The sequence below is a fragment of the Centroberyx affinis genome, unplaced genomic scaffold (assembly GCF_046629955.1).
Source record: "Centroberyx affinis isolate AG114_WGS23_722 - 3 ecotype Tasmania unplaced genomic scaffold, CSIRO-AGI_Caff_v1 ptg000264l_1, whole genome shotgun sequence".
Taxonomy (NCBI): Eukaryota; Metazoa; Chordata; class Actinopteri; order Beryciformes; family Berycidae; genus Centroberyx; species Centroberyx affinis.
This window is the reverse complement of record NW_027278945.1, coordinates 302,287-330,076: the sequence shown is the minus strand read 5'-3', so window position 1 is coordinate 330,076 and position 27,790 is coordinate 302,287. Positions and strand designations below refer to the sequence as shown.

The 27,790-nt window shown below is 46.0% G+C and overlaps 1 protein-coding gene across 1 annotated transcript; it reads right to left on the bottom strand.

The window, feature by feature from the left end:
- tmem260 (transmembrane protein 260) lies at positions 1-27,167 on the bottom strand. The gene is made up of 17 exons (XM_071546584.1): positions 27,124-27,167; positions 26,759-26,878; positions 22,815-22,846; positions 20,955-21,106; positions 12,864-13,041; positions 12,603-12,716; positions 12,228-12,407; positions 11,985-12,025; positions 10,372-10,458; positions 8,796-8,904; positions 8,217-8,389; positions 5,408-5,579; positions 4,385-4,524; positions 3,519-3,695; positions 2,541-2,594; positions 2,183-2,267; positions 1-2,007 (listed from the first exon to the last, which is right to left on the bottom strand). Exons 2-17 carry the CDS (start codon positions 26,865-26,867, stop codon positions 1,747-1,749), a joined length of 2,064 nt encoding a protein of 687 aa, XP_071402685.1. The 5' UTR covers positions 26,868-26,878; positions 27,124-27,167; the 3' UTR covers positions 1-1,746.
- Positions 27,168-27,790: the final 623 nt, after the last annotated feature.

Sequence of the window (27,790 nt, the reverse complement as noted above, 5' to 3'; positions counted from 1 at the left end):
AAATATGATCAATATGCGTCCCCCTGAACACCAAGAATATTTTGTAAAAAAAAAAAAAGAGCAGAATCTTTATTGGAATATTTTAATCTGTAGAGAGTGGAGTGACAATTTCCCCTTTTTATGAGAAAGCAAACCATCTGTGCTAGGTCGAATCTCATCATCCAGCCAGCTGACAGCCGCTAACCAGGCCTGCGAACAGAGAGGGCAGATTACATTCTGAGAAAACTACACATGTACTTACTGTCCTTAGCTTTCTAGTGGTATCTCTAACAGCGGGCTCCGACTGCGCTTTATGGAGCTTATGGCAACACACTGGCTCGACCTCTGCATAGCAACTCCTGCGGCCCCAGGCTCATTAAAATCAACACCCAACATTCACAAAATCAGTTACAGAAAGCATCATACATCCTACTGCTGTCCCCTAGTGTGTCACCCTGAGAACAAATCGGGGAGACACAAAGACAAAGATCTGAGGGTGTCGTCAAGTGCCTCTCCAGGTCTGTTCGCCGGGTTTGCATGCCACCATGTCTCTCAAGCAATCCTCATGAGCCTAATAGTCCATCTGTCTGGGAGCTGTGAGGCTGAGGGCTTCGCATGTGTATGTGTGTCTCTGGGAGTTAGCGTGACTTTGTGCTTCTCTGAGGATCAAAGCACTTTGCTTTTCAGTGTGTCAATTTGTTTATTGACTATGTTTATGCGTGGCTAGGTTCCTGAAGGAAAATGGCTTGGCTTGGAGCTATAAGCATGCACACACACATAGGCACGCAAACACAAATAAACACACATGCATGCACACACACACACACACACACACACACACACACAAACACACCTCTAAAAGGGTCCCTGGCATTGTGACATTTCGTATTTCATTTAAATCCATGAGGGATTATAGCCCTGCCGTTAGGAAGGAAGAGGGAAAAAAACACTCATCGAATCCATTAGTTTTTAAAGGACCATCTAAGATAGACTGATGGATGGATAGAGGGGTGGGTGGGCAGTGCTGGTGATGGGGAGAGAGGACTGTGTGGCACAGCACAAGTCTGTCCCAGATTAAACTGCGGCTCTAATCCCCCATTTCTGCCCCCAAATTGGGTTTCCCTCAATCTCGGCCTTGCCATCCTAATGTGAGAAAAAGAGAACTAGAGCAGAGGCTGAGGCAAAATAATCATCACGTTAAAAGCTGTAAGAGTGGAAGAGGAGAAAAAAGAATGAGATGTAAAGATAAAGCAATCGAATGAGTGAGTTTAAGGGGAACATGCACAACTTGATTGGGGTCAGTCAAGGCTTCCAAACGTCAAGTCCTGTCCCTAGAGGACAGGGTCAACAGTAAACATTTATCCAATGAAGCCTGGCTCAGTCTGTTTCACTCTTTACCAACTTTAACATACATTGTGACTCTGGTGTCTCTGCATCAGCATTCCCCTTAACCCATACTTAGCCTCAGGTAGATCCCTTTACATTGTACCATGTCTTTGTCCAGTGAAATAGTCTGAGCAATTCTCCCATCGTCAATGTATGCAGATCCCTCTATTCTCCAAAGTTCCAGTCCCAATTCTTAGTCCATTCAGACAGAATCTTAACTAAACACCACTACACCATCCTCTACCCCTCTGGAGCACCAAATTTTAACCAAGAGAAGAGGCACATTGCCTCAGACTTTGTCCTTGGTTTGTCCCTGGTGCCTCGCACTTGGGTCGGGCTGGCGGCACACTCTCAGCTCCATGTAGATCCCTCTGGACCTTGTCATGGGGCTTGCCTCTGGCTCTGGCGGAGCCTGTCTCTCTCCTGGAGCAGGTGAGTAATTGCAGAGCGGATGGCAGGAGCCTGGGGATCCGTGTGTTCCTTCTCCAAGTAGCGACTGAAGTGCTGGGCGCTGCAGGTCAGCAGGCTGTCTGGCCTGTGGCCCCGGTGACCTGAACGGAGGAGCCTCTCGCAGGCTAATGCCAAGTTCTTGTCCCAGTTGGGAGGGTAGTCTGAGTGGGCCTCCACTATCTCCTTATACAGCTTCCCAGCAAACACACACACACACAGACACACACACACAAAAACAGATGTTATGAAAACTGATAAGGCAAAATATGACAGACATTCAGGAGTTATTTCTGTGTTGCATGTTGATGTCATGTCCTCATTATGGCAAATGACAGTAATGTTGCGTGTTTGTTGAGGTCAGACTCACAGTGTAAGACAGCTCAAAGAGGCGAGCTTTCCCCTCTCCCTGCATCCTTTCTGCCAGGTCAAACAGAAAGAAAGCCGTCTTCATCCTGAAACAAAGCACGCAGGCTCAGGGCTAAGTGCTGGATGGATGAGCCATGCAGATCTACACTCTCAGACGCACCAGTCCAATGGAGTGATTTATGTAGATGCTGCCACCAAATAGAATGTACATGTAGATGCTCTACCACACAAGACTGGTTTATGGAGATGTTCTAGCAGGCTAGTGTGCATCGTGACGCAGCTTCTATCTGCACACTACAGTATACAACCTCTCCAAAGAGGGAAAGAAACCAGTATCTACTGTAAAAAGTTTAATGTACCTGGCTTGCCACATCTCCTCATTAGCAACACGCTCCCAGGACCCAGGATGGAAACTGTCAGAGACAGAAAAAAAACATTTCTTTATCTAAATAGCTTCAGGCTTTGGTTTGTGCACAGTTCCACTAGCTATAAATGATTATTTATGTGAATATATTGTTCAACGCAAATGTGCAGGTTTTGACACACTAAACATCAATGTTTGCTGCATAAACATTAAATGACTGAGCAACAATACCAGCTAGCACATTAGACATGCAGTAAACCACATCTCCCTTTTTTCATTTTGTTGACTATAAACACTTGACCTCTTCTTCAAAAGAATATTTTAGCAGGGTTCCCGAGCTAATATTTGGCTTGTGGGCATCGGCGGACACGCTTGTCGTGAGGGTGCGGGAAATAATGTCACAGTATTCAGCCGTGGATATCTGAGTGAATGAGGGGCTGCTGGCAACAGCAACAGAATATGGAGCTTTGACTAATTCCACTTTTGACACAGTTATTGACAAAACGCAATAAGAAACTCATTATTTTTCATCTTCAGTCTCATTTCAAATGGCTGAGGGCCTAATGTCTTGCTCTGGTTGAATTCACAAAGAGCTGGATCACAGCATGGAGAACAGAGGACAACCTCGCTGGAGGAAGCTCTGTGGAGTCTGTGCCAGAATGGCCAAAGACCACAGAGAAGAGAGGCCAAGCAGATCTTTTCTGATGTTGGTGATGAGGCACATGGTGAGCTGGTTGGGGCTGATTATCTTTCTGAGTGAATGTTTCTAGTGCCATGTAAAGATCAAGAGCTGTTTAATCAAAGAGGAATGATATGGTAAATTATTTGATTATGACCTTGGCCAATAGTGGGTCTCCCATAAAATTACAGCCTGCTAAGTTAATGAGCTACCTGTCCAGAGGCATTAATGGTTGTGTGTATGTGTATGTGTGTGTGTGTGTGTGTGTGTGTGTGTGTGTGTGTGTGTGTGTACCTGTTGTGTGGCTCACTCCAGTTATAGATGTTGCGGGTGCGTTGGGCCCATTTTTCGGGATGAAACTGCCTCTGGGCAGGCACCAGGTAGTCACACACACCCAGGGGCCAGCGAGTGAAGCTGCGCTCCCAGCTTGGGTCCCCATCAGGCAGCCCAATGCAGGCAAATACAGCCCTCCTGCAGACAAACAGATAAACACACACACAAACACAAACACAATCAGACCTCACACTCCAGGACCACAGGAGATAAAACACACTCCTATCTCCCTTTAAAAAACCCTTCCTCTCACCCCAGGTAACTGTGATGGCTACACACATATGAACAGCAGGGAAGGCTAACTCAAATACATTTCCTCACATCCCAACACCTTCTAGTTTCCTTCCAGCCCCCTGCTCCTCACCAAAGGCTTGGGCCCTGAGGGTTAATCCCACAGGTCAGTGTTGCCCCTCGGAGAGACAGGCATGTTGGCCTGGCAAATACTGCCCCCTGGTGGGCTTGGTATTAACAGGTCTCCTGCCTAACGCTGGGTCTCTGTTCCTCCCTGAGGAGTGAGTGGTGAGAGCAGGGAGCAGCAATCACTCTGCTGGAGACTGTTTAACCAAATCAAGTAGATTAGTCGACTTCTGTAGTTCATCAGACTCCTCTTATGTCCGCAACAGTTCTATGGGCTTATCTTCCCCCTGCACTCACCGCTGTGTCGACCATTCCACTGATCTCAGCTTCATTATATCACCCACTTGTTCAGTCGGCTCATTGTTGCCCTCCTCATTCACTCTCTCCATTTCATACCCTTCTATTCATCTGCTCAGACCATCCCTTTATTCTCTCTCTTCTCTCTCTCTCCCTGTGTCTCAGTGCCTTACTGCGTGTTGTGGGAGAGGAACTGCTCCAGACTGAAGGTGTCCTTCTCCTCAGGGTGGACCGGGTCCCACCAGCGGCCAGGAAAGTGGACCCCAGGGTGGTGCTGCTCCAGTTTGGCCACATACCAAGTGTACGTCATCATCTATAGAAAGAGTACCACCAACTCAGTTTAAGTCATTCGTATCAGAACTGGCTTTTCCCTAAAGCCTATAAATAACCAATATGTCTGTATAGGGGAATGGGTTTAGTGTGATTAGCAATAAGAAAATTAAATGCTGTGTACTTTCAGGCTAAAGAGGAGGATTGACTGTCTTTATGACTTTGTGTCATGAATTCTTGGTTTAAGGTTTGAGGTTTTCACGTTTTTCCATGTCCTCATTTGAGGGTATAAGGTTAGGAGGTGTCGTTTTCATTTATTATTTTCATAATATGGGTGTTGTGAAGCTCTTTGACTATGGCCTATACAAATATACTTGACATGACTTGACTTGACTAGGTGCCCAGCCTACACGGGCCTACATGACACATCCATATATCACACTGCAATATGTATGTACACAAAACATATTCCTAAATAAATCCAGGTGTCACACAATCAAAGTACCCCAAGCTTTACAGATAAAGCTTGCCACATAGAATCTACTTTTTCTGATACACACCTTGAGTCTTTCGTTCTTTCATAATTGACAACCACAACAAATTAAAGTCATTTTGCAATGAAGCACATTTCTCAGCTTATAATATAACAGACACAAGAATATAAAATTACATTCAGTTTAAATTTCTCTTAAATCACACAGCAGACAGATTCTGTCTTCTTTTGGTGTGCCACTGAAGCTTCCCGTTTTTATACCTAAATGTACCTGACCTCAACTGTGCTCAGAGAGATCTTTTGCTTCTGGATAGGTTTTGTGTGACATACAGTTCTGAAATTAAGCTTTTCTTAATAAGTTCTTAGGTCAGGTTTATATCAACAGTGTTGATCTGAACATAGACAAGACGGCGGAGAAATGAAAAGCTCTGACCTCCTGATCGACCAGGCGTACATCGGGCCGTACACCCTGGCAGTAGTGTAGGTAGCGCAGGGAGTTTCCTGGCAGGTCTCCTCTGGTTAGGATGATGGAGTCTGCTGGGACCGAGGCCAGAACCTCCCTGCCGAACCTCTCCACCACAACGTTCCTGCTTTGATCACACTCCCTATGAGCATCACCACACACAGCGTAATATTGTTTAATATCACCAAAACACCAGTTGTGTTTACTTGCATTTAAAACAGGGCTGAGTGCATCCTTACTCCTTCTTAGAAGTGTTTGTGTATAAGTGTGTATGTGTGAGCGCGAGTCTGTTTGTAGGTACGCTTTCAAGGTGCTCTGAGGGTAAGTTGTCAGTGCCCCCGCCCCATCCCCTCTGCTGCGCACTCTGGCTGCCTATCTAATCGTGGGGAGACAGGTGTGATGGGTCTGACAGCACAGGCCATGCTCTCCCCTTGATCAAAGCCGCTCAGTGATGGCTGTCTGGCACTCCCCAGCACTACGCTGGTGTAATCTGCCTTCTCGGACGGCTAACATCTCAGACTGAGCTCTGTGAGTGGAATCTATGTGCTAACCGTGCCTCTCTTTAGCCCCTACCATGGGGTGAGTAGAGAAAAACCTGACATATGGAGTTCAGACCTCCGGTTTGAAGCACAGAGGAGAAACAAATCGGGTTGACTCAGGGAAAACTAATGCATGGGGATTTTAGAAGGGACTAGAATGAGAGAGAGTTTTTATTTCCCTTTAACTTAACTATAAAGAACTACTTAAAAGTAACTTGGGGCGCATTATGAGTCCAGTGTTAATTACTGCTGGTGGAGTGCAGTAAAGTACGACTTTATCAAATTCAACCTAATGCTATTTTCATTGATCGCAGATGCCTGTACAACCATCGTATATAGAAAGCACATGTAGCTACCTTTACAGTGGGAGAACCTAAAGAAATTTAAAAACAAGAGTAGCTGAACAAAAAAAAACTATTTTGCTCTTGTAATCCCCAATACCCTATGGCAATTCACTACAAAGAAGCTAATCATGGTAGTCAAAATTCAGGTATTGAATATATACCAATCTCTAATAGAGGAGGAAATAGATTCAAGAACCTGCTACTTAGGGAGACCTTCTGGATTTATATTCGTAAGGCGACACAGCACCCAGGTTTAAATGGAGAAACTGATGTCTCACACCTTTTGTTTATTATTTATTTTTACCAGGTTTACTGGTGTACTGTGATTATAATCAGGTTAGTTGAGAGCGACTAGGCATGATCTCCCTGGGTCAACATCAGGCATGATGTCCCCGGGTCAACATCAGGCATGATGTCTCCAGGTCAACATCAGGCATGATGTCTCCGGGTCAACATTAGGCATGATGTCCCGGGGTCAACATCAGGCATGATGTCTCCGGGTCAACATCAGGCATGATGTCTCCAGGTCAACATCAGGCATGATGTCTCCGGGTCAACATTAGGCATGATGTCCCGGGGTCAACATCAGGCATGATGTCTCCGGGTCAACATCAGGCATGATGTCTCCAGGTCAACATCAGGCATGATGTCTCCGGGTCAACATTAGGCATGATGTCCCCGGGTCAACATCAGGCATGATGTCCCCGGGTCAACATCAGGCATGATGTCCCCGGGTCAACATTACTACATGATGTCCCTGGGTCAACATTAAGCATGATGTCCCCGGGTCAACATCAGGCATGATGTCCCCGGGTCAACATTACTACATGATGTCCCTGGGTCAACATTAAGCATGATGTCCCCGGGTCAACATTACTACATGATGTCCCTGGGTCAACATTAGGCATGATGTCCCCGGGTCAACATTACTACATGATGTCCCTGGGTCAACATTACTACATGATGTCCCTGGGTCAACATTAGGCATGATGTCCCCGGGTCAACATTAGGCATGATGTCCCCGGGTCAACATTACTACATGATGTCCCTGGGTCAACATTAGGCATGATGTCCCCGGGTCAACATTACTACATGATGTCCCTGGGTCAACATTAGGCATGATGTCCCCGGGTCAACATTAGGCATGATGTCCCCGGGTCAACATTACTACATGATGTCCCTGGGTCAACATTAGGCATGATGGCCCCGGGTCAACATTAGGCATGATGTCCCTGGGTCAACATTACTACATGATGTCCCTGGGTCAACATTAGGCATGATGGCCCCGGGTCAACATCAGGCATGATGTCCCCGGGTCAACATTACTATATGATGTCCCTGGGTCAACATTAGGCATGATGTCCCCGGGTCAACATCAGGCATGATGTCCCCGGGTCAACATTACTACATGATGTCCCTGGGTCAACATTAGGCATGATGTCCCCGGGTCAACATCAGGCATGATGTCCCCGGGTCAACATTAGGCATGATGTCCCTGGGTCAATATTATTACATGATGTCCTCAGGTCAACATCACACATGATGTCCCTGGGTCAACATCGCACATGATGTCCCTGGGATGAAGGAAATCCACTTGAGGACTTGAGGAATCATGTGCAGTATACATTTTTCCTTTTTAACCTCAAGTGGATTTCCTTCATACCAGCACCAATTGAAAAGTATCTTTCTGGTGCTGATGTGCATTCTCTCTAATAGAGAATAGAGAGCAACACCCTGATAAAGGCTTTGGTAGCCGCAACAAATAGTTCACAGTAAGATTTTAATATCTGAGTCCTAATCAAATAAAGGTTTTTTAACTCTAGACATGAATACCTTGGACTTTGAATTGTTTTTCCATCCCATAGAAAGTTTCTGCTAACTGAGTATGATGCTCACCTACGATTGGAGTGTACCATATGTGCCAGCAGAGCCATGGTGAGCACCCAGCCTGTGGTCTTCCACACACCCCCGCGGCCCAGCCTCCTCTCCAGCCCTGTGTGTGTCCAGCTCAGGCCTAGGCCTGCCAGCACACACACTGCAGCATCACTCTGTAGCCAGAAACGCTCGACCTGCAGGGAGCACACACACACACACACACACACACACACACACACACACACACACACACACCAGTGTTTCCTGTAGATTTTTTTGGGAGATGTAGGGGGTGAGAGTAATTTTGGTTCTGAAACCCAGGTTTGCTCCTGGGGCATTTCCAGGATTAGCTTCAATAGGTATTGCAGTTGAACAATTATTTCCGGATTTCTATCATGATAACAGGACAATTGCGCTTTAACTGCAGAAGTAGTTGTTTTTTTGGGAGTGGGACTGAGCAATAAAGCCTGATGATGAATAAAGAAAAGCAAAAAGCGCAAGTAAAGGAAACACTTGACACACACACACACACACACAAGCTCAGAGAGTGGAAGTCAACGGTCTCCCGGAGCACAGTTCACCCCGAGTCGAATAGCTCACCACTCCCAGCAGTAAGGGTCTGCTGATGTCCAGGTTGGCTCTCCAAGCAAAAAACAGCGAGTAGACCAGCAGCATGGCAGCAAACAGCCAGGACACACAACAACACGTCCTAGGACAGGAATTACCATGAGCAAGGTCATTGAGATACTACACTCAAATATTTTTTCATTGTCACTATATAAAGATATGAACATTTTCTATATATGTAGTCTAATGTACATTTTTTTTTTAATACCTCCATAAAAATATGAATGCAAGGATGGAGATCACGAGCCCAAGAGCAAATGTAGACCCCAGCCAGCTTAGAGGTGCATGATTGATTTTCTAATGCATAGTGAGTCATAATGAGCTGGTGCCAACTACTGAATCACAAACCCATTACAGTACAGCTGTAAAATGTACTTCTACACTAATGAGAAAACACTATAACCTTATGCCAATAACGAATGCTGATCTGAACCTTAAGAAATACTTCCAAGCCAGAGAAAATGACAATTTATTTTTTTCATTCTACTGCTAACAGAGGGATCTGCTGGTTTCTGCTGGCTAGCCACTAAGACCCACTGGCAAGCTTCCTCTATTTGTGTGAATTTACATCTCAATTCTTCTCACATTATGCAGAATGGTTACAATTTACAATTTCCCATTTGGCAGGCGCTTTTATCCAAAGTGACGTACACATGAGAGTTTTAATACAACACAAGCAAGGTTCTAGTCAGGAGAGAACAACGAGAGTAAGTGCCATAAAGCTAAGTTCTGGTCCAACAGGACATAGGTGCTACGAGGCAGTGCATAGAGGCAATGCATAGAGTGCATAGAGGTAGATTTTTTTTTTTTGTTTGGTTACACAGTCCATTAGGTGAGAAGGTGTTCACTAAAAAGCTGGGTCTTTAGCCTTTTCTTAAAGATTGAGAGGGACTCTGCAGATCGAATGGAGTTTGGTTAGTAGTTACATTTTGATTTCTCAGTAATAAAATGCTCTGATGTGCTTTACATTGCATATATGAAGTATTTCCACTAAAGTATATAGTATATATATACATTATATACCATGGAATGACCTTTCTCTTCTTCTTATATGTGTGTGTGTGTGTGTGTGTGTGTGTGTGCATCTAGTCAAGTTTATCAAAGTGCACCCCAGGGGGGAGGGGGGAGCAGGGGGTGGCCAGTGCCCTGGGGAGAGCCCAGCTCCGAGGTTTTCCTGCCCCAGGGCTCCACTAGGCTTTATCAGCGCCACCCCACAGACACCAGCAAAGGCACTACTGTAATGAATTACTGGATCACACAGCCCTGCCACATACAGATACATAAAAGCAATGATTTACTTGCACACATGAACATGTTTTTGAAAATATACACCTACATCAACCCATCTTCATTTGAATGCGGAGCGTCGCGACAGCATGACAGTTGGGTGCCTCAGTGTCTTTTTGTACTCTCTTTTCTAAGATCAGCATTTTGTCAGTGGTTTTGTTCCATGTCTTTTACTCCAGGGGATTAGATTTTTGGTTGAAGTGGCTGCTGAGGTGTGTGACGGAGTTTGGTGACTCGCATGGTGGCATCTAGCTCATCTTACCTATCGCACGAAGACAGGAGCAGCCCCATTCCAGCCAGGACCAGGACAGGGAGTGAAAGGTCTTCTAGGCAGTGGTCCAACTGGGCCCTGATGCATGCACACACACACACACACACAAACAATACACACACACACATATATATGATGGACACCGAAGACTAGCTCTGCACAACCCCATTACTCTAACTGCTACCAAACTCAAGGACACCAATTACTAAATGCCCTCCATCCCCTATCAAAACAAACTCCTAGGACTGTGCGCTCCTCCTTTCAATCGGACTGACAGACACCAATGACTGTGTCATCCACCCCCCCCATTGCCCCATCCCCTCCTCACAGCGCCTGTCAGTCACAGAGCACTTGCTCAGAGCAGAGAGATAGTTTCCTGCCTCTTCCTTAATACCCATCTCTATTTGACAGCTTATTGAGTCTCTATATCTCTCAATGTACACTATGTGTGTATGTGCTCACAAGCGTGTGTGTCTGTCTGTGTGTGTGTGGGACTGTGTCAGCTTCTCGAGCGGGTTTACGTCTCCAGTGTGACATGCCTGTCATGTTCGCCTCTCTTCCCCATCTTGAAGGTGTGCTTGTCCATCAAGCAGCAGGGGTGATGGGAAGGGGTGGGCGCTCGGCAGAGGGGGGCTGGTTGTGGGGGGTCTTAAGACGCACATGCTCCCCCATCCCGTCAGTTGGAGGAAGATACCAGAAGTGGGATGACTGTGGTGGTGGTGGGGGGGAGGAGAGGAGATGGAGTGGGAATCGGGTGGAGGTGGAGGAGGGGGGGGGTGTGTTGGAGTGGAAAAATACAATTTCTCCAGCTCTATTGCAGTGTCTGTCATCACAGCTTGTCACGCTTAAACACCAGAGCTGAGTGATCATTTCAAACTGCTGGAGAAACAGAACACAGAGATTTGGCCCTCTAAGCAGGTTCAGTTCTGCTTTGATGGGAGAGAGTGGAATGGGAAGAACAAAAGCTGCTGGGGAGAGGAGGAAGAGAGACGGGCTGCAGAAATGACTCTGGGCTCTCAGAACGGATTGGTTTGTCTGTGGTTAAACCTGTCTGTCTAAAACACCAGAACCAGTGCCCAGAGTGGTTGAGTCTCCTGCCTGTGGAAGCACACGTGAGCCCCCACTGTGCCTTCCGATCGAATCCCATCACTTTTCTCTGCTGTGTCTCCCCTACTCCACCTTCCACTCTATGTTCCCACCGTCTACATAAAAAAACAAAACAAGGGTGAGCGTACTGCCCACTGTCCCTTTTAGAAAAAAAACCCCACCAGAACCAAGAACCCCACATTATCATTTGTTTCTGTATATAGATCAAATATCAAATCTGTGGCATGTACAACCTAACTATAGGAGCCAAGAAAAGGCCATCCAATGTTTAAATTACATTATGGCATATGCAGACACCAAAGACTTCATGTAATTATAAAGAGCTGCGTTTCATCTATAAATACTGTGCTTGTGAATATGTCTGGCGAAGTCGGTACATAAACCAGTCATGATTTGTGTTTCAAATATGTAAACAGCTGAGGTCAAGTCAAAACGATAGATGAAAGGCTGAAAAGGCCAAGCAGCAGATTAAGATAGCTGTTGGTCAGAATACTCACTGCAGCATCGTGGTCAGGTTCACAGAACCCTCCGTCTTCGCCTGCCAACACAGAGAGAGGGAAACTAAAAAACACTGGTGTGGCGTGCAAGATAAAAAGGCCTACACAGCACATATATCGAGTAATGATAGATCATAAAGAATTTCAAGAGCGTGTATGTATGTTAGCGTGTGTGTGTTTGTCTGTGCGTGTGTGTGTAGGCACGTGCTTGTGCATGCAAGTCATGTATGTATGTGTCAGTACCAAACTGAAGGTGCCGTATTCAGCCCTCAGCAGGTGGGTCAGCAGGCCGGACAGGGAGGTCTGGTCCCCCCAGCTCCAGCGGGCCGTGTTGAGGTAGGAGGAGATGGGCAGGTAGATGTAGGGCAGAAATCCGCCCAGGAAACACACTCCCAGAGACAACAGGCCACATAAAGACAGCTCCTGTCAAAATCAAGGGGTTCCCAAACCTTTTCATATCAAGCACCCCGAGATGGATACAAATTAGACGACTGAGCCCCATTTGATAAAGCTGCGTCCCAAGAAACCCCATGCCAAAAGAAATTTGCTGTTAGGTGGCATTCGCATTCAAAGTCTTGCAGAAAAGAGTAGATTAAAGTAGAAAGTACCAGAACTTACCCTGTGAGAGTAGAGTCGGTGCAGGACCCAGGGAACGACGACCAGTACATACAACACCAGGGTGTGCTGGTTACAGAGCCCCAAGCCACAGCATAGCGCCCCCCAATGTGAAATCTGGTAAAGGCAGATAATAGCAGTTCAGTACAGCACTGTGAGCTAAATCTGAGTGAAATACACAACATTATACAACAGATTATTTTAACAAAGCATCTGAGAAGGCGCTGTCCTTAGTGAGGGCAGAAGTGTGACGCGCTGGGTTACCTTCTTCCTCTGGAAGGCGTTTTCAGCACAGTGAAAGCTGGCAGTCAAGGAGAAGAGCAAACCAACAAAAAGGTTGTTGAGGGTGAAGACCTCCGCCACCATGGACCACTGCCAGCTGAGCCTGGACACAGCAAACAGTCCTCCAGTCAGCACCGCTCCTGGGCCCGGCCCTGCCAACCTGACAGAAGACAAGAGGTGAGGTAGAGCAACTTGACAAAGACCTGTGGCTTTTCTACACAAACCCAAAAGACTCATATAGTTTTTTTTAAACTCAGACCTGGACCTGATAGACCAGGGAATCAACCCCAAACGGAGCTGTGATGAGCCAGACTGAGTCATGCCTGACAATATTTCACTTTTCTATTTCAATATTCAATATTTCAACAGACTTTCACTAATTATTCAATAGTTACAACATGGTTAATTGCAACCTTTAAACCTTTTGGTTTGGGCTTAAATAAATCTGAAGAAATATAGCATAAAATATTCAAATCTAACAATCCTAGCCTTGTTTTAGTTAGTTTTTAGCCGTAGTTTAAAACCTTTTTAAAACCTTTTTTGTCCTTACCCACATTTTCATACTAATTTCTCTAAAAAATAAAAATTACTTTGCGGGCTGTGACTGAAGGTTAATCTAACATTTGTTTTTTTTGGCAACAAACCTACTAGTATTTTACTAATATTTTACAGTGTTTTATTCAGCCTACCTTACGTTGTAGTGACATGAAAAGGTTACACAGCCGGCAGCTTCACACAAAATGAAAATTCTACAGTCAAAAAAGCCACCATTTCCTCCAGACTAATTTGGGGACCCATTATAATCTCCCCGCGACCCAAGTTTGATTCTCGGACAAGACCTTGAAAAACACTCTCACTGAATTGGGCCATTCACATATCATGAGAACTCCCTCCCTAGCAGCCGGTTGATCTCAAGCAGACTGGCACAGAAACCACCGTGGTAGAGATAGCACTTTATCCTCAGCTTCTTAAATATAATGTGTGCACAAAAGTTTTCCCCTTCCTCCTCTCCTGTACTGTCTCCATCTCTTTAGCGGTAATTGAAGCAAACTTGGGATAATCTGTCATACGCTAAGACCCACCACTTACTAAAATGAGAGACAGAGGGGGAGAGAGGCGACAAATGATGGGGAGGAGAAGGGAAAGAAAAGAAAAATAGTGCAGAGAAGTGTGCGTTGAGGGGTGAGAGAGTGTGCGGGATGAAGGATGAAATATAGAAAAAGGAAGAAAAAAGTTCAAGAAGAGAGGGGAAAAAAGGGAGAAGAAAAAAAAAAGCAGCCCAGTCCCCGGCATGCTGGCTCTGAAATATGAGCAGGCTCGACAATTAGGGAAGTCAGGCAGTATGGCCCTTTCCGCCATTGTGTGGAGTGGCTTAGAGTCCTCATCAGCCTATCAGCTAACTGACAGGCAGAGAGCTGCTCTATTCAGCACCGCAGATACAAGCTGCAGGCCAAACGGCTGCCAGGTCCCTTATGACCCCACAATCCCTTGCCGGTGACAGCTTCAAGCTCCATAGCAAATTAGGCGCTCTCACATTACAATCGCAGAAGACAGATTCCATTAACGGTATCTGAAATTGAGTAGAGAGCAGGCCCGTTATCAGACCTGACTCATAAGCACCGCCATTAATCACAAGGCATGATACCATTTATACATTTCCAGCTCTCTGCCTGCCGCTGTGATAGTCAGCCACAAAAGGCCTGATGAGACTTAGGCTAGGGGAACAATGGAGCTTTCTGAGGAAAGCGCGGTAAATCAGGAAAAAAAGGAGAGAGAGCGAGAGGAGGGTAGAAAAAAAAAACTCTTGCTTGCTGACTACTTCCCCTTTTTTTCTTGGGTTTTCTCTCTCCTTCTCTCCACTCTTTTCCCTCAGTGTTCACTGTGAGGCAAGCTTGGTGTATGTGTATGTATATGTGTGTGTGTGTGTGTGTGTGTGTGTGTGTTGGGGGGGGGGGGCGTTCTGTGTTGATGGGGCGTCTAGGAGTGGGTCTTAATAAGAGATAGCAGCGTCTTTCTCGCTGCACCGCTCCAGGAATTAGTTGTAACTTGAAGGAAGGATGAAGAAGGGTGGGGGGGGCGGGGGGGTAGATGGGGACTTTCGTTGAGGTGCAGAGACCCCCCGCACCCTCAGTTCTACCCCCCTGCATGACAATTAACCCCCAGCTCATACACTTAGCAGGGGGGCAGGTTTTGGGGTAGTGCAGGGTGCTGAGCAGTAGTAGGGGTCCAGGGACGAGGTTATTACAGCAACTCTGCTCTGGCTTCTGAAGCCTTGTCTGATAGCCAGGCAACACTCCTCACATATTCAGAGATGCACACACACACACACGCACACGCACACACACACAGACTCACTCCTGTTCTTCGACTTCTTTATTCTCTCTGAGTGGCTGACAAATCTCTCTGTTAGAACCTGTCAGTCCGTAAGAGCTCAGCGATGTGTGTACAGCACTGCTATAAACGACCTGTCTGTCTGCGCCAGACCACCTGGGTCCCAGTCAGCCTCTCAGCCTCCATGGCTCATTCTCCAGGCTGGCTGCTCCCAGGACACTCAGATAAAGCAGGAGACACTCTTGACACCGGCGTGGCCATGTTCTCTGTTATCACAACTCAATGCGGTGCTGGATGTTGCTGTGCTGTAATGCTGTGGCTCAGTGACAATGGCCTGGTTGAGACATGGCAGGAGAATAACATGGTTGACAACATCGTCCAACATGGTTGACAACGGGACTACTCCATCCTGAAGTGATCCGCCCTGCCAAAATGTCTCTGTGTCATCTCTTGGGTAATTAACTGAATGACAAATAATATGCATAAAGCCTGAAATAAAGCACAGTTCATTTCATACTTGGAAATCGTGGAACTGGATAAGAAATACAATTATCAATAATTTTGTTGGTTAAAAACTGCTGGAAATTCAGGAGACACTAATAAGGAAAAAATGAAATGGGCAAAATGAAAATATGTAATACTACCGATGAGTTCAAATGGAAAACAACCAAGCTCAAGGGTAAATAATAAAAGATACAGTAGGCTCTGGTAAGCAGTGTCCCCTTCAAGGACACAGCAATAGCTCAGCATAATCACTTTGAAGTGTCAAAACGGGACCTGCCTCATTTACCCCCTCAGTTCTACAGCATGGGCCAGAGCCTTGCCAGCACCAGTCGTCTGTGCTAAATAACGGCACACAAAAAGCCTATACCAGCACTCTGCAGTGAATGAGGCTTCACAATGGAGCTGGCCAGGGGAGCCACTGTCACACACCACCCCAGGGAGCAGACAATACCACAGCTGTGCCATCGCGGATCAGCGCTGCACTGTTCTCTCGCTGAGTGGTGGTTTGGGGAAGCAGGGCTGGAAAAGAATCACACATTCCTGAAGAGGTTAGAAAGCCCGTGGAGGAGGTGGCCTGGCCGGGCCAGGCTGAGGTTTCCAGCTGGCCCTCGCTGACGCCCCAGGGCTTTCCTCTGGCCAGGACAGGCAGGCTAGTAGCCATTATACTGTATGACACTGCTAAGTGTCTGAGGCACTGTATTGAAATTTCAGAGCCAAACAGGAAAAAAAAGACAGCACTTCAATTCAAATGTAGGGTATGAAATGATATAATCCATGGATACTACACCTGTCATGAAAATGAATGCCCTAGGTGTATTCTTTCAAAAAAGTGTTTTCAATCTGGGATTCCACCGTCAATTTTTCAGCCAGTAAATGTATACCACAACAAGCATTTCCCTGTCTTCCCTCGCTCATCCAGAGTGTGGCTGGGAAGCTGTCTGCTCTAACAGAGAGGAGGGTAAATAAGGGCCCAGGCTCTGCTGCTCAGACACCCCTCCTCCAGGAGAGCGCTCCAGTGCTCCAAGTGCGTGTAAAATTAATCACCACAATTCTGCTCAAACAATGCAGCCACTGACATGACAATTTCTCCCAGAATGCCATCTTAATCTCCACCCAACACACAAAAATTACACGAAGAAAAAAAACAATTTACAAAAATCCTGTGTTTATGCAATTCACAGAATGCCATTTTTATTGCTGCTTTTTCAACAAAGTCATTAGGCACACACCAGTGATACATAAATGTCGCTGTATAGATTCCATTAACTAATTCTGGGTGAATTGTAATTGCCGAGTCTGATCCGTCTCCGTGCCTGGTGCCTTATTAAGACTGCCTGTGGTGGGTGAGGAATGTAATATTGACGTCCGAGGCAGACACAATCTCGGGCCCACGGGCGAAAGGAATATTAAACTGGTACTGTATTCTGCTGTCTATCTAGCCCTCCCTCCTCCCCCTCTCTATCCCCATCCCGTAGCCAGTAATGAGGAAATAACATCTTCATTAGACATCTGTTTAACTGTATTAGAGGATGAGTCCTGGGGGAACCATTGGTCATGCTGAGGATGGGGGGGAGTGAAGGAGGTCTGTTGGACTACAATATGACAGGGGAGATACTGTGCAAATGGAACAAAAGGTCCAGAGATTGGGGGCTTTCAAACAGACAAACCTAAAAATTGACTCCTGCATATTCAGAAGAAAACAGTAACGGTTGCATTCTCTATCACCTCTCGGGATGAAGATTTTATCCGGCCACAGCAGATGTGAGAGGGAGGGGCAGTCTTGCCACCTGCAGGGAGAGGTGAGAACGTCTTCCAACAAAACAACTCTATTCAGCTGTTTCCAAGATATCAAGACGAACGCTCAGAGGTCTGCAAAAACAAAACTACACAAACGGGTACATGAAAACAACCCCCCCCACGCACTGCTCCAGGGATGACCCCGACAAGATACACGCAACCTTCCAGCAACCCCACCCCTGTGGAAAAACAACCCACCTGAGCGGGTAGAGGGGAGCAGGGAGGGGGAGCGCCATCAGGACCATATGGTGGAGGTCCTTATAAGGAGCTAGGGACACAGCACTAGGCAGGGGATGGCACCACGCCCGCCCTCCAGTCCACTGAGGTATCAGCTGTGCCACATGGGCCGGCTCTTGGCAGGTGAGCCTCTCGCAGGTGTGCGTTTTGGTTTGGGGGGGGCGCGGGGCAGCCGAGGAAGGGAGAGGGCAGACACATTTGGTGTGCCTCAACGGTCCCGTTATGTAATCATGTGATCGAACAAAAGTGTGAAAAGTGCTGATGGCTGAGTGTTGTTTGTGTTGTTTTTCCGCTCTGATGGCTGTCAGCGCACTAGCGTGTCTGTTTCCTGGTTTCTCGGGATAAGCTCGGGAACGGAGAGATTCCTCTCAGGTAGCACAGATTCAGAGCAGCTTTAGCAGATAAACTGTGAAACGAGAGAGCACAGAATACCGAGCTGTCTGGATTATCCCTCTGTGAAGGGTACACACATTCCTATTCCTCTAGAGACTCATGGTCGAGGACTTTAGGATTCCATGGGCCAAATGTTCTTTGATATGAACCTTCAAGCGCAATCGATAGTAATTATTATCATTACGGCCACCATCCTCAAAGGCTTGTCAGGCCATGGTGTGAAAACATAACAAGACATGCAATTTGGCCATCAAACCATGTGATCAAGCCAAGAGGACTGTAATTGACAAATCAAAGGGAGGCTAAGTGCTACATTTAAACTTATGCAAGAGAGAAGTGGCTTCCAAGCCTATCAACTTACATTCCCCCACATTAAACACGGCAATCTGGCCGACTAATTTAAATTGATACATCAAAGGCTTGCCATGTTGGGTATATTCCAGATGAATTTCAAGGTCTTACAATTTACTATTTGAGAGAAACTGCCTTCAAGTACCCGTATTAACTTCAATGTATTTCACCATCCGGAAAAAAAAAAAATCATACAAAGCGATGATTTGTTTGGGGGAAAAAAGTCTATTTCTCAGCTGATGCAAACCAAACAAGAAGTAGTGAAAAAGTTTATGTGGGCCTCAAAGAAACAAAAGTAAGAGAAGACATCAGAAAAGTTGATTATGTTGGAAAAAACAACAGAGCAATCGGTGTCATTGCAAGGACAGGGCAGGTATGAACGGGTGTCAACTGGTCAGTCTTGGCATTTCATCTGAGGGACAGGCCTGGCCGGAGGATCCCCGCAGTGCTGTGGCATGCCATCTATGCCAATGCACTGGGTATGGTCGAAGCACCCAACGCCCTCCATGCCAGAAGCAAGAAGGAGGTCTTGACCATCCGGAAACCCTCTCCCCCCTCCCCTCCTGTGCCCTCTCCAGTAACCCCTCCACCCCTCAAGCTTTACCAGGCCAAGTCTGCCAGCTGATCCACAGCCACAAGCTCAGCCCAAACCAGGCCCCGGACAGATAATGACTAAAACCTTTTATGCTTATTTTTCAAATTGAAAACCGTAGATTATACGTTCATACTTAAGAGCTTATAGGGTGTGACTGTGTGCTCTGGCTGAAGTCCTCAGTACCCATCAGCCCCTGTGGGGGGCGGGTGGGGGTGGAGGTCCTCATAATGACTTTTCACTTGACCATAATCCAAAATTGGATCTAAATCCCCAGAGATTACAAACAGGGCTGCAGTTAACATGCACTGTGATCCAAATATCACCCAGAACGCATGGATATTTTTTGGCCTTAAAATAACCGTCTGTAAATGTCTGGCCAAGAGCTGAGTCCAATCCTCCAATTGACTGGTAATTCATCAAATGCATTAAGACCGGGGGGTCAGTAGGGAGATAAAGCCAAACAGTCCTACAGAGGCAGAGCGTTCCTTCCCTGTCTTTCTCTGTCCTCTCTTTCATTTGTCCTCTCTCCTGTCTTGTCCTGGGCAGAGCGGCCAAAGCTGGCAGGTTTTGATTCACCTCTGAGGAGCGGTGAGGCTGGGCAGGGTCTGAGGCTGCTGCAGTCCGGGCCTAGGGCCAGTCCCCTGGGCAGCACTTCCTCTCCAGCCCCTGTCCCACTCCAGCAGGGCTGACCCTGTACCCTGACCTACTCTGGACCACCTGCCACCTAGCACCAACCGGCCAAGCACACAGGAAATACACCCAGCCCCGTGCGGCCCACCTGGGAACACAAACTAGCCCGGCAACCCTGTCGTCACCTGCGTTCCTCCGCTACTATTGGGCCCAAACAGCTTGCCAAGATTTGCAGGTATACAGCAGGAAGAAATTACATCATATTCCACAATTCCTATGCTGGAAGATAAAATTAAAGGTATATTACATGCTTGGAAATGCCACAGTGTGCATAAACAGGTTCAGTAATGACAAAAAGGAAAAAATCTTGACACTAAGATGCCACCAACAATGCAATGTGGAAAATGACTAAGATCAGCAAAAGGGTGATGTAAGGTAGTCCAGCCGACCTTGTGAGATAAAAACACACAAAGAGGGAAGGGGGAAAATACTCCTTACATGATGGGGTCAGCAGCAGGGAAAACTGCAGGGTGGTAGATGGCAATGTAGAGACACAGTAACACACTCTGTGGTCCTGAGTGAGTGAGGGGAGACGTGGTTGAAGAGAGGGGAGAGGGAGGAGCAGAGTTAGTGATCCTGTTCCTCTCAGACCCAGGAGGGAAGAAGGGGGAGATTAGAAATCGTGCCATGTCAGGATTGGGAGCATGCTGGGCAGTGGGGGGGTAGGAGAACAGGGAGTTCGTGGTGGGGGTGGGGTGGACGATAATTGTGACATACATACACACACACGCACACTCGCAACGGGTGGCTGATGGGTAAACAGGCCGGGCATGCTGGTGGGAGGGGGGAGGGTGGCTGGGCTCTGCTCCTGAATACTGAACAGAGGATCAGGGACGCCACTGCCGTCAGTCAGGACCCAAAAATACCACTCTCCGTTTCAGACACCATGAAGATGCAAAAAAGTCAGTGGGGGAATGTTTAAGGATCAGAGAGCTAGACCACAAAGATGCCCTCTTTGGACATTCAGATTCAGGCTTTTTTGACCACTGTTGTTTAACAATGTGCTGACTTTAGTGACCTCTAAATTGTAAATGTAATTATTGAAGCACATTCACTAAAAATCACACTAAAAAAAGCACACATCAGTGCGTGGCAGGACAGTAAAATGACAAGAATACGTCATCAAATTATAGAAGATGACTGATGTATAATGACGCTAACTTCAATGTACCTACCTGCAGACAGTGAAGCAGAGGGCCCCGCTGGCTGCAGCCCCCAGCAGGCTGCTCATCAGGTTGACACTGTGGGCTGGAGAGAGGGAAGGCAGAAGAGACATAGCCAGGCGAGCCAGCAGGGTGAAGAGAGGGTAGCCTGGAGGATGGGCCACCTAAAACACACAAAGACAAACAAAAGGAATAGATGCAAACCCAGAGATGCGATGACAATGTGATAATTTCACAGCACTAAGAAAACAGTACAACAACCAGGCACTGCTTCACCACAGAAGTGCTTCAGTGGGCAGCAGTTTAATAAGATGTTGCAAAGTGCAGATGTTGCACTTTGTTTTAAAAAGAGAGAGGGGGGATGTGAAGAGCTAGAGATTGAAGCAAGAATACAAAAGCTGGAAGGACAATATGGAAGGCAAGGAGCAGGAATGAACCAGATAGTGTTACGGAGCAGGGAAGATGTGTCATTTCCATTAGCCCCTCTTGATTGAGTGTCACACCCGAGTTGCCCTTGTGCGCTGAGTGGATGCCAGCAGTGGTGGGCTGTAGAGACGGAGAAGAGTCAGACATAGCCAGCCTGACCGCTAACTGACTCTGCTATGATATGAGAGCGCTCATCTCACTTTCTCTTCCTCCTTCTTCTCCTCCCTCTACCCACTCCTTTTCCTCCAGCCTCTTCCCAAGGACAGTGCACCTCCCTAGAGCCCGTGGTACAGCACGTGGTGCTTGCCAGCTCCAGCCCCCAAACCACCTCCGAGCCGCAGTCATTCTCGCCTGGGGGATCTCGGCAATCACAGCAATTAGTCGCTAAGTCTCCTCCACCCTGATAAGGGCTCAGTCATTAAACACAGACTCATTCCCTGGCACTGATAACATGCCCCAGCCAGGGAGAAGGGGCAGCTCCTCAAATGAAGACAGAGCTGAAAGGTGAGAGTGCGACTACCTCACCAGGTCATCTCGGACACTGCAAAGGCTCCCTGGCTGCGTCCAAACACACAAACAACTACAACTTGGGGACGGAACATGTAGGGGAGGAGAAGTCGAGGAGCGAAAGAGAGGCAGAGAAGCAGAGAAGGAGAGAGAAAAGAGAGCAATGAGGGAGAGAGAGACAGACAGAGACAGAAAGAGAAGGAGAGAGAAAGCGAGGGAGCAAGAAAGGATAACAACCAAATGGACAATTTGGCAGGGTGGGAAGGACAGACAGGTAGCTCCAGCAAAATGAACATGAGGTAAGGGAGCATGGAGGAAGGACTGTGTGGCCAACAGGAATGGACAGACAAGCAGCTAAAGGACAGCTGAGGGACAACGGCCACAGGGAGCAAGGGGAGACAGAACGGTGGAGCTCTGGGGATCAGAGGGGAGGGCCAGCAGCCTGGGGCCCAGGGACGGCCTACGTGCCCTGGGGAGGCCTGAAAGGCAGACAGGCAGGCCACACGGACTGCAGCACTAACGGCAGGATTACTGGCATAGTGACACCGACACAGCCTCCCTAAAAGGATCACAGCGGCGTAATAAACTTTATTAAATAATAAAACTTATTATAACTGTTAACCCGATTTAGTTCATTCTTCGCGGCTTACACACACACACAAAAAAGAGGGGTGGATATAATAAGCCTTATACCGTACATAAGGCAAAGCCTACAAAAGCCATCGCCTTACCATTGACTTTAATTGGATTTGAAAAACGGGTTGCAAATTATAGCATTCTCTACTTGTAACTTAGTAAAATAAGTGTATAGAAAAGAAGGGAAAAAAACCTGTGGACTGAAAGTAAATTAATCTGCTTTCTGCCCATGCTTAATTAAACTTCCTTAATGCTTATAAGAGTTAATGAGTGAATTGATTAAACAATACAGCTAATACTTACCCCCAGCTCACAAGCAGTGGTGATCAGCTCTCCTGTGGAAGAGAATAGGGGAGGAAATTAATGTAAACCCAATAATTATTATTAAGAGACAAGTCTGCTCCCAAAGTTTTCCCAAATCAAATACTTGCACTGGGGTTTTGCATTAATTTGCCAGGATCAAAACCTGCAAATCTTCCCAGTGTGACATTTCCTAAGCGGCACGCTCATTCTCTTCATCTCTCGCTTCTCCCCTGATTCCTCCCTCCCCTTCTCCTGCACATACACACACATACAAACACACACACACACACAAAAACCATTAGACTCTCTCTCCAATGCTCTGTCACACAAAGACACACATATGCTGATCTGAGAATAATGCTTCCAGTCCCATCCTCCCCATGCATCGAGGTCCCTTCCCTTCCTCTTTCTTCTGCTGCTCTATGTGCCTCTCTCCTGCTCCCACACTCCCAGTGTCTCAATGTCTCGCTTAGTCCAGTGGGCACATACAAAAAGGCAGCGTTGGTGACAGTCACAGAATGAGGTAAGCTGCAAAAATAGGAGCTGGTTGCACAATTTTTTGACAAGCTCTGTGTGGGGCGCGGCACAAACTGAAAAGAAAACCCCTAAAAGCTATTTGAGGCAGCCTAAATGTATCTGGGCACAAACCCATTTGTGCCAGAATACACCCAGAGCGTTTCGAATTATACTGATTTCTCACCCAATGTTTGCATCTCCCACTCATGAAAATTGAAATTTGGTTCAGATTAAATGACATTGATAAATGTTTGGATTCAAGACAGCACCCTCTACTGGTACCAGATAGGTAGGCCTGCATCTCTGCTCTCCAAGCCTACAGCCAATGAAACAGTGGCCTCTTTTACTGCATCAACACTGACAGGATAATCAGCCTATTACTGACCCAACATATTAGCTACGCAAGATGCCTAGTAAATAAATACACTAAAAATAGTGCAAAAAAACTGCTTTGAAAGGGTAGGAAGTTTAAAAAAAAAAAAAAAAAAAAAAAAAGTATGGGTTTAACTGACTTGCCCTCCAGTTTTACACATTGCACTTATTCACAGTAAATCAAACCATGTAAAGAAAACAAGAACACTTACGAATATAGCTAGTTATTTTACATGTAAGTGATCAAAAACTTACTTTTGAACAGCAAGAACTTGGGCCCTGATGCAATACCAACATTATAGAACACAGCAGTTGAATTTCAGATGGCGTTGGCTGCCTTACTTATTTTTTAACCTTACCGATACAGTGAATTACGATGCCTAAATTTCTGCCACATGAGGAGCCCTAACTCTTATCAGTCTAATGGACCATGAAGCCAGAACTCCTCCACCTGCACAGCTTAAATGTTTTCACAGCTCCATTTCACCTGGCATGAGCCGGCAGCTACCTGCCATCATTTTACATCACACTTTCTCATCCTTCATCGGTTTCTCAATTTCACTCATTTTCCCTCAGTAGTGGCACACTTTTGCTCCATTCAACGCAGAAACTCAAACTAATACTGGGCCAAAACATCCGTCTCAGTGCCACAGAGATGCAGTTCTGCAGCCCCAGTACTAAAAAGGGAAAATATTGACTCGACGGGGTAGCAGCACGGGCGCCAAGAGTCTTTGTGATAGCGGAGCATGGGCACCCACACCAGTCTTCCCATAATCCCCATCATTTCCACACTCCACATTCCTAGACAACAGCGTACCCGCGGGGCTGCGCTCAAGCCTCTCCAGGGCACATCACACCTAAAGAGATTAGGACACAGAGACGGAGACCTGGAGAATTCGGAAGGGTGTTCAGCTGGCACTATCAGAGCGGGCATCCTGCACCGTCCCTAAACACTGTGGAGAAGGGGCTGGCCATTTTTTCAAAGGCCCCGCTCGCTAGGCAGCAGCACAACCAGCGGGGCCACTCAGCGCTCCGTTTGCCTGCTCTCTCCCCGTCTCCGCTCTCTCCTATCTGGCCAAGCTTTTCACATGCTTTCATTCTGCAAATGTGCATTCCAGGCCAGTACAAACCTACTAAGCAGAGCCTTCATGCCCTCGAGTCCACATTTACCAGTCTGTAACCTAGCTATCATTTCTAAACACTGTTTGTAATTGTACAAGGCATTACTTCATAAACTGCATTAAATGAATGTTGTGAAACACAATGGACTACAACATACAAAGGTACTGAGCTAAGTACATTTAAGCCCACTGTTATTCATTTCAACTAGTCCTATATGAGCATAGTTCAGCCTTGTTACAGGACAGTGCTAATTAAACTTACCTATGCATAAACAGACAACACTGGATTAAAATGAACTAGCCTATATAATGAGGATTTTTTTATATATTAGACTTGTTTTTTAGCCTGGATTGATACAAACTCAAGCACACCATTTTTACAGCCCATCTTGAGTTTTGAGAGAGTTCCAGTTGCTGACTGTTGCTGTTAATGGATCCCTACGGGGATGGACCCATCATCTCCCAAAAGAAATACATAAAAAATACAACTCCAACTCTGGGCAGCTGGTCATTTATAGTCTGGTAAGTTTCACAGGAAGTCAAAGGCTTTCAACATTGCAGTGTCATTACTAATGGTACTTATATTACCTACCTGTGTAATGCAGACAGTATAATACATAATGTTCTACTGTTTTTTTCCCTTGTGGCTTCTGTAGAATAGAAGCAAATGCAGAGTTCTTGAAGGCAGGTGAAAGGGTGAAGACAAATTATGATCATGCAATTTTTGTAATGAAATTATGAATGAGTATGGCATTATCCCACTACCAATGGCTGAAAGCTCAGCATCTGAAGTTGCTTGTAAACTGAGTGATGATGACATGTTCACTCCCATAGTGATTCATTAATGGCAAAAGTCAGCAAGAACTTGTCTGGATCAAGTTCTCACATGCCAGTTAAGGCTGGAAGACACAGAAACCATGACTTTCTCAGTACTAAAGATTTTGGTCTCTGTGTGCTTTCATCACCACAGAAAAAATGTTTACTGTTCAAAATGTATAACTCTAACATGGATGAGCAATGTCAAGTTAATTACAACAACTACATTACAACAGGCTACATGGGCTGTTGATTTCAAGTTTCCAAAATTCTATTATTAAAATTTTATATTGCAAAATAAACCCTTATCACATCATATTTATAATGACACTGAACACTGAAGTCCATCTAAACAAATGTACATAGGAATCAAATCAAATGTGCTGCAGTCAAGCTTCACATTAAAGGACCCTTCATTTCTGCCTTGGACACTCATGTCTGCCTCCAGTGTCCCTCGGCCTGGAAGCAGAATCTAAAAAACATCAGACAATGCTGGTGCGTGAGCTGACACCTACTTCCATTCATTTTATTTAAGCAGAAAGAGCTGTTCTCTCTTGATGATTTTAAAAGGTTAATGAATCTTGTAACAGTTCAAAAATGAGCTGTCTTTCCTTTTTCTAGTCAAAATGTATCAGGACCTTGGTCTTTGAGCCTGCTGCTTTGATACTGGACTACTTCTTATTGGAGCACTGGCACACACAAAACATAGAATGCTCAATGTTTCATGTGGATTGTATTTTATTGGCCAGGTCTACCTTGAAAAAGTGATTTGTAATCTAAATGGGACTAGCTGGTTCAAGAAAAGGTTAAATAACATAAATTCGATCAACTTTGGCCACAAAAGTTGTTGAAGTAAGGGCTCCGAGTGATGACTGCAGTAAAAAAAAAAAAGCATTTGGTGGCACAAGGTTGGGTTCCCAAGGTTGGGTTCTTATTTTACAGTCTATCGTTCCCAGTTGATCTCCTGGTGCCAGCAGTACCACGGACAGCACCAGTTCAGCTGCAGGAGCTAGATCAACACAGCGCCACATGATTGGCTCCCCCAATCATGTGGCGCTGTGTGGCTACACAACAAAGCCACATGGTCTAGGTAATGTTAGCTAGCTAGCTAGCACCAACCTGAGTCTCCACCGGGGACGGCTCTCTGCACACACGGCACATAAAGCGCGGCGACACAAGCGACAGTGGCGCTTGTCAATATCCAGCTTCTCCTCTGCTCCGTAGACATTGCTCTGCTGTCTGGAGAAATACACACAGATTTACACAATAGCTAATTGATTAGCTAGCTAACGTTAGCATCCATATATGTCATGCGCAGGGACCATTAACTGGGACGCTAAGGTATTAATTGCTTGAGCTCTGACTATGTCAAACTACAGCTGACGTTAAATTAATAAAACACTTAAGTAGTGACTTTAGTTATCTATCATATATATGCAGGTTTAGCAGAAGTGAAACGTCTCGGATCCAGGAAGTAGTCTTACCCCAAAAGTGATTCACGCCGACGTGCTAAACTCGCGATATCATGGGCGCGCCATTCCTGGAAAATTCAACAAGTAGTCATAATTTAGATTGTAGCTAGTTAATACAATAAACCGTGACAGTGGAAAACAAGTAGGTTTTTCCTCGAATGCCTTGCCTTTGAAAACTGGGTGCCGCTGAAGATTTCACTTCCTGGTTCAGATTGAATGAAGCTCTGTGATTTCTCCTAGGAGTCGAACAAGGCAGATGCAGCCCTCTCCCACCGTTAGGTCCAGTTCTAATGCTTAGTGAGGGACTATCTGCACAAACCTGGCCGCTCTATTGTTTTTCTAGAAAATCAGTTGCAAATAAATAGTAAATACTTAACATTAAGGATTAAGGCACTGGTTGTTGATACATTATATTCCCTGTCTCTGCCTATTTATCTCTCATAAATAAATCTCATATAGGCTACAATTGTGCTTTTATATTTCACATTTGTTTTTAGAGTGTAATGTGGGTCTATTGTTTCGAGTTTAAAATTTAGACAGACCCTAACAGTTATGGATCGTGGGTATCTGTGAATGGAAGTATTGTGCAGTCTTTTCAACCATCACACTATAGATCTCACCAAAGTTTACAAACTTGACTCTCAATGGCAAGGCCGCCCTTGCTTTACATTTGGTCTAA

Excerpts from the sequence above, each read along its gene's own strand:
- tmem260 (XM_071546584.1), bottom strand. The coding sequence starts at position 26,867 with ATGTCTACGGAGCAGAGGAGAAGCTGGATATTGACAAGCGCCACTGTC. Across the intron at positions 21,107-22,814 it reads CCACTGCTTGTGAGCTGGGG|GTGGCCCATCCTCCAGGCTA; the intron begins GTAAGTATTAGC and ends TGTGTGTTTTAG. Across the intron at positions 8,390-8,795 it reads GACCCTTACTGCTGGGAGTG|GTCGAGCGTTTCTGGCTACA; the intron begins GTGAGCTATTCG and ends TGCTCCCTGCAG.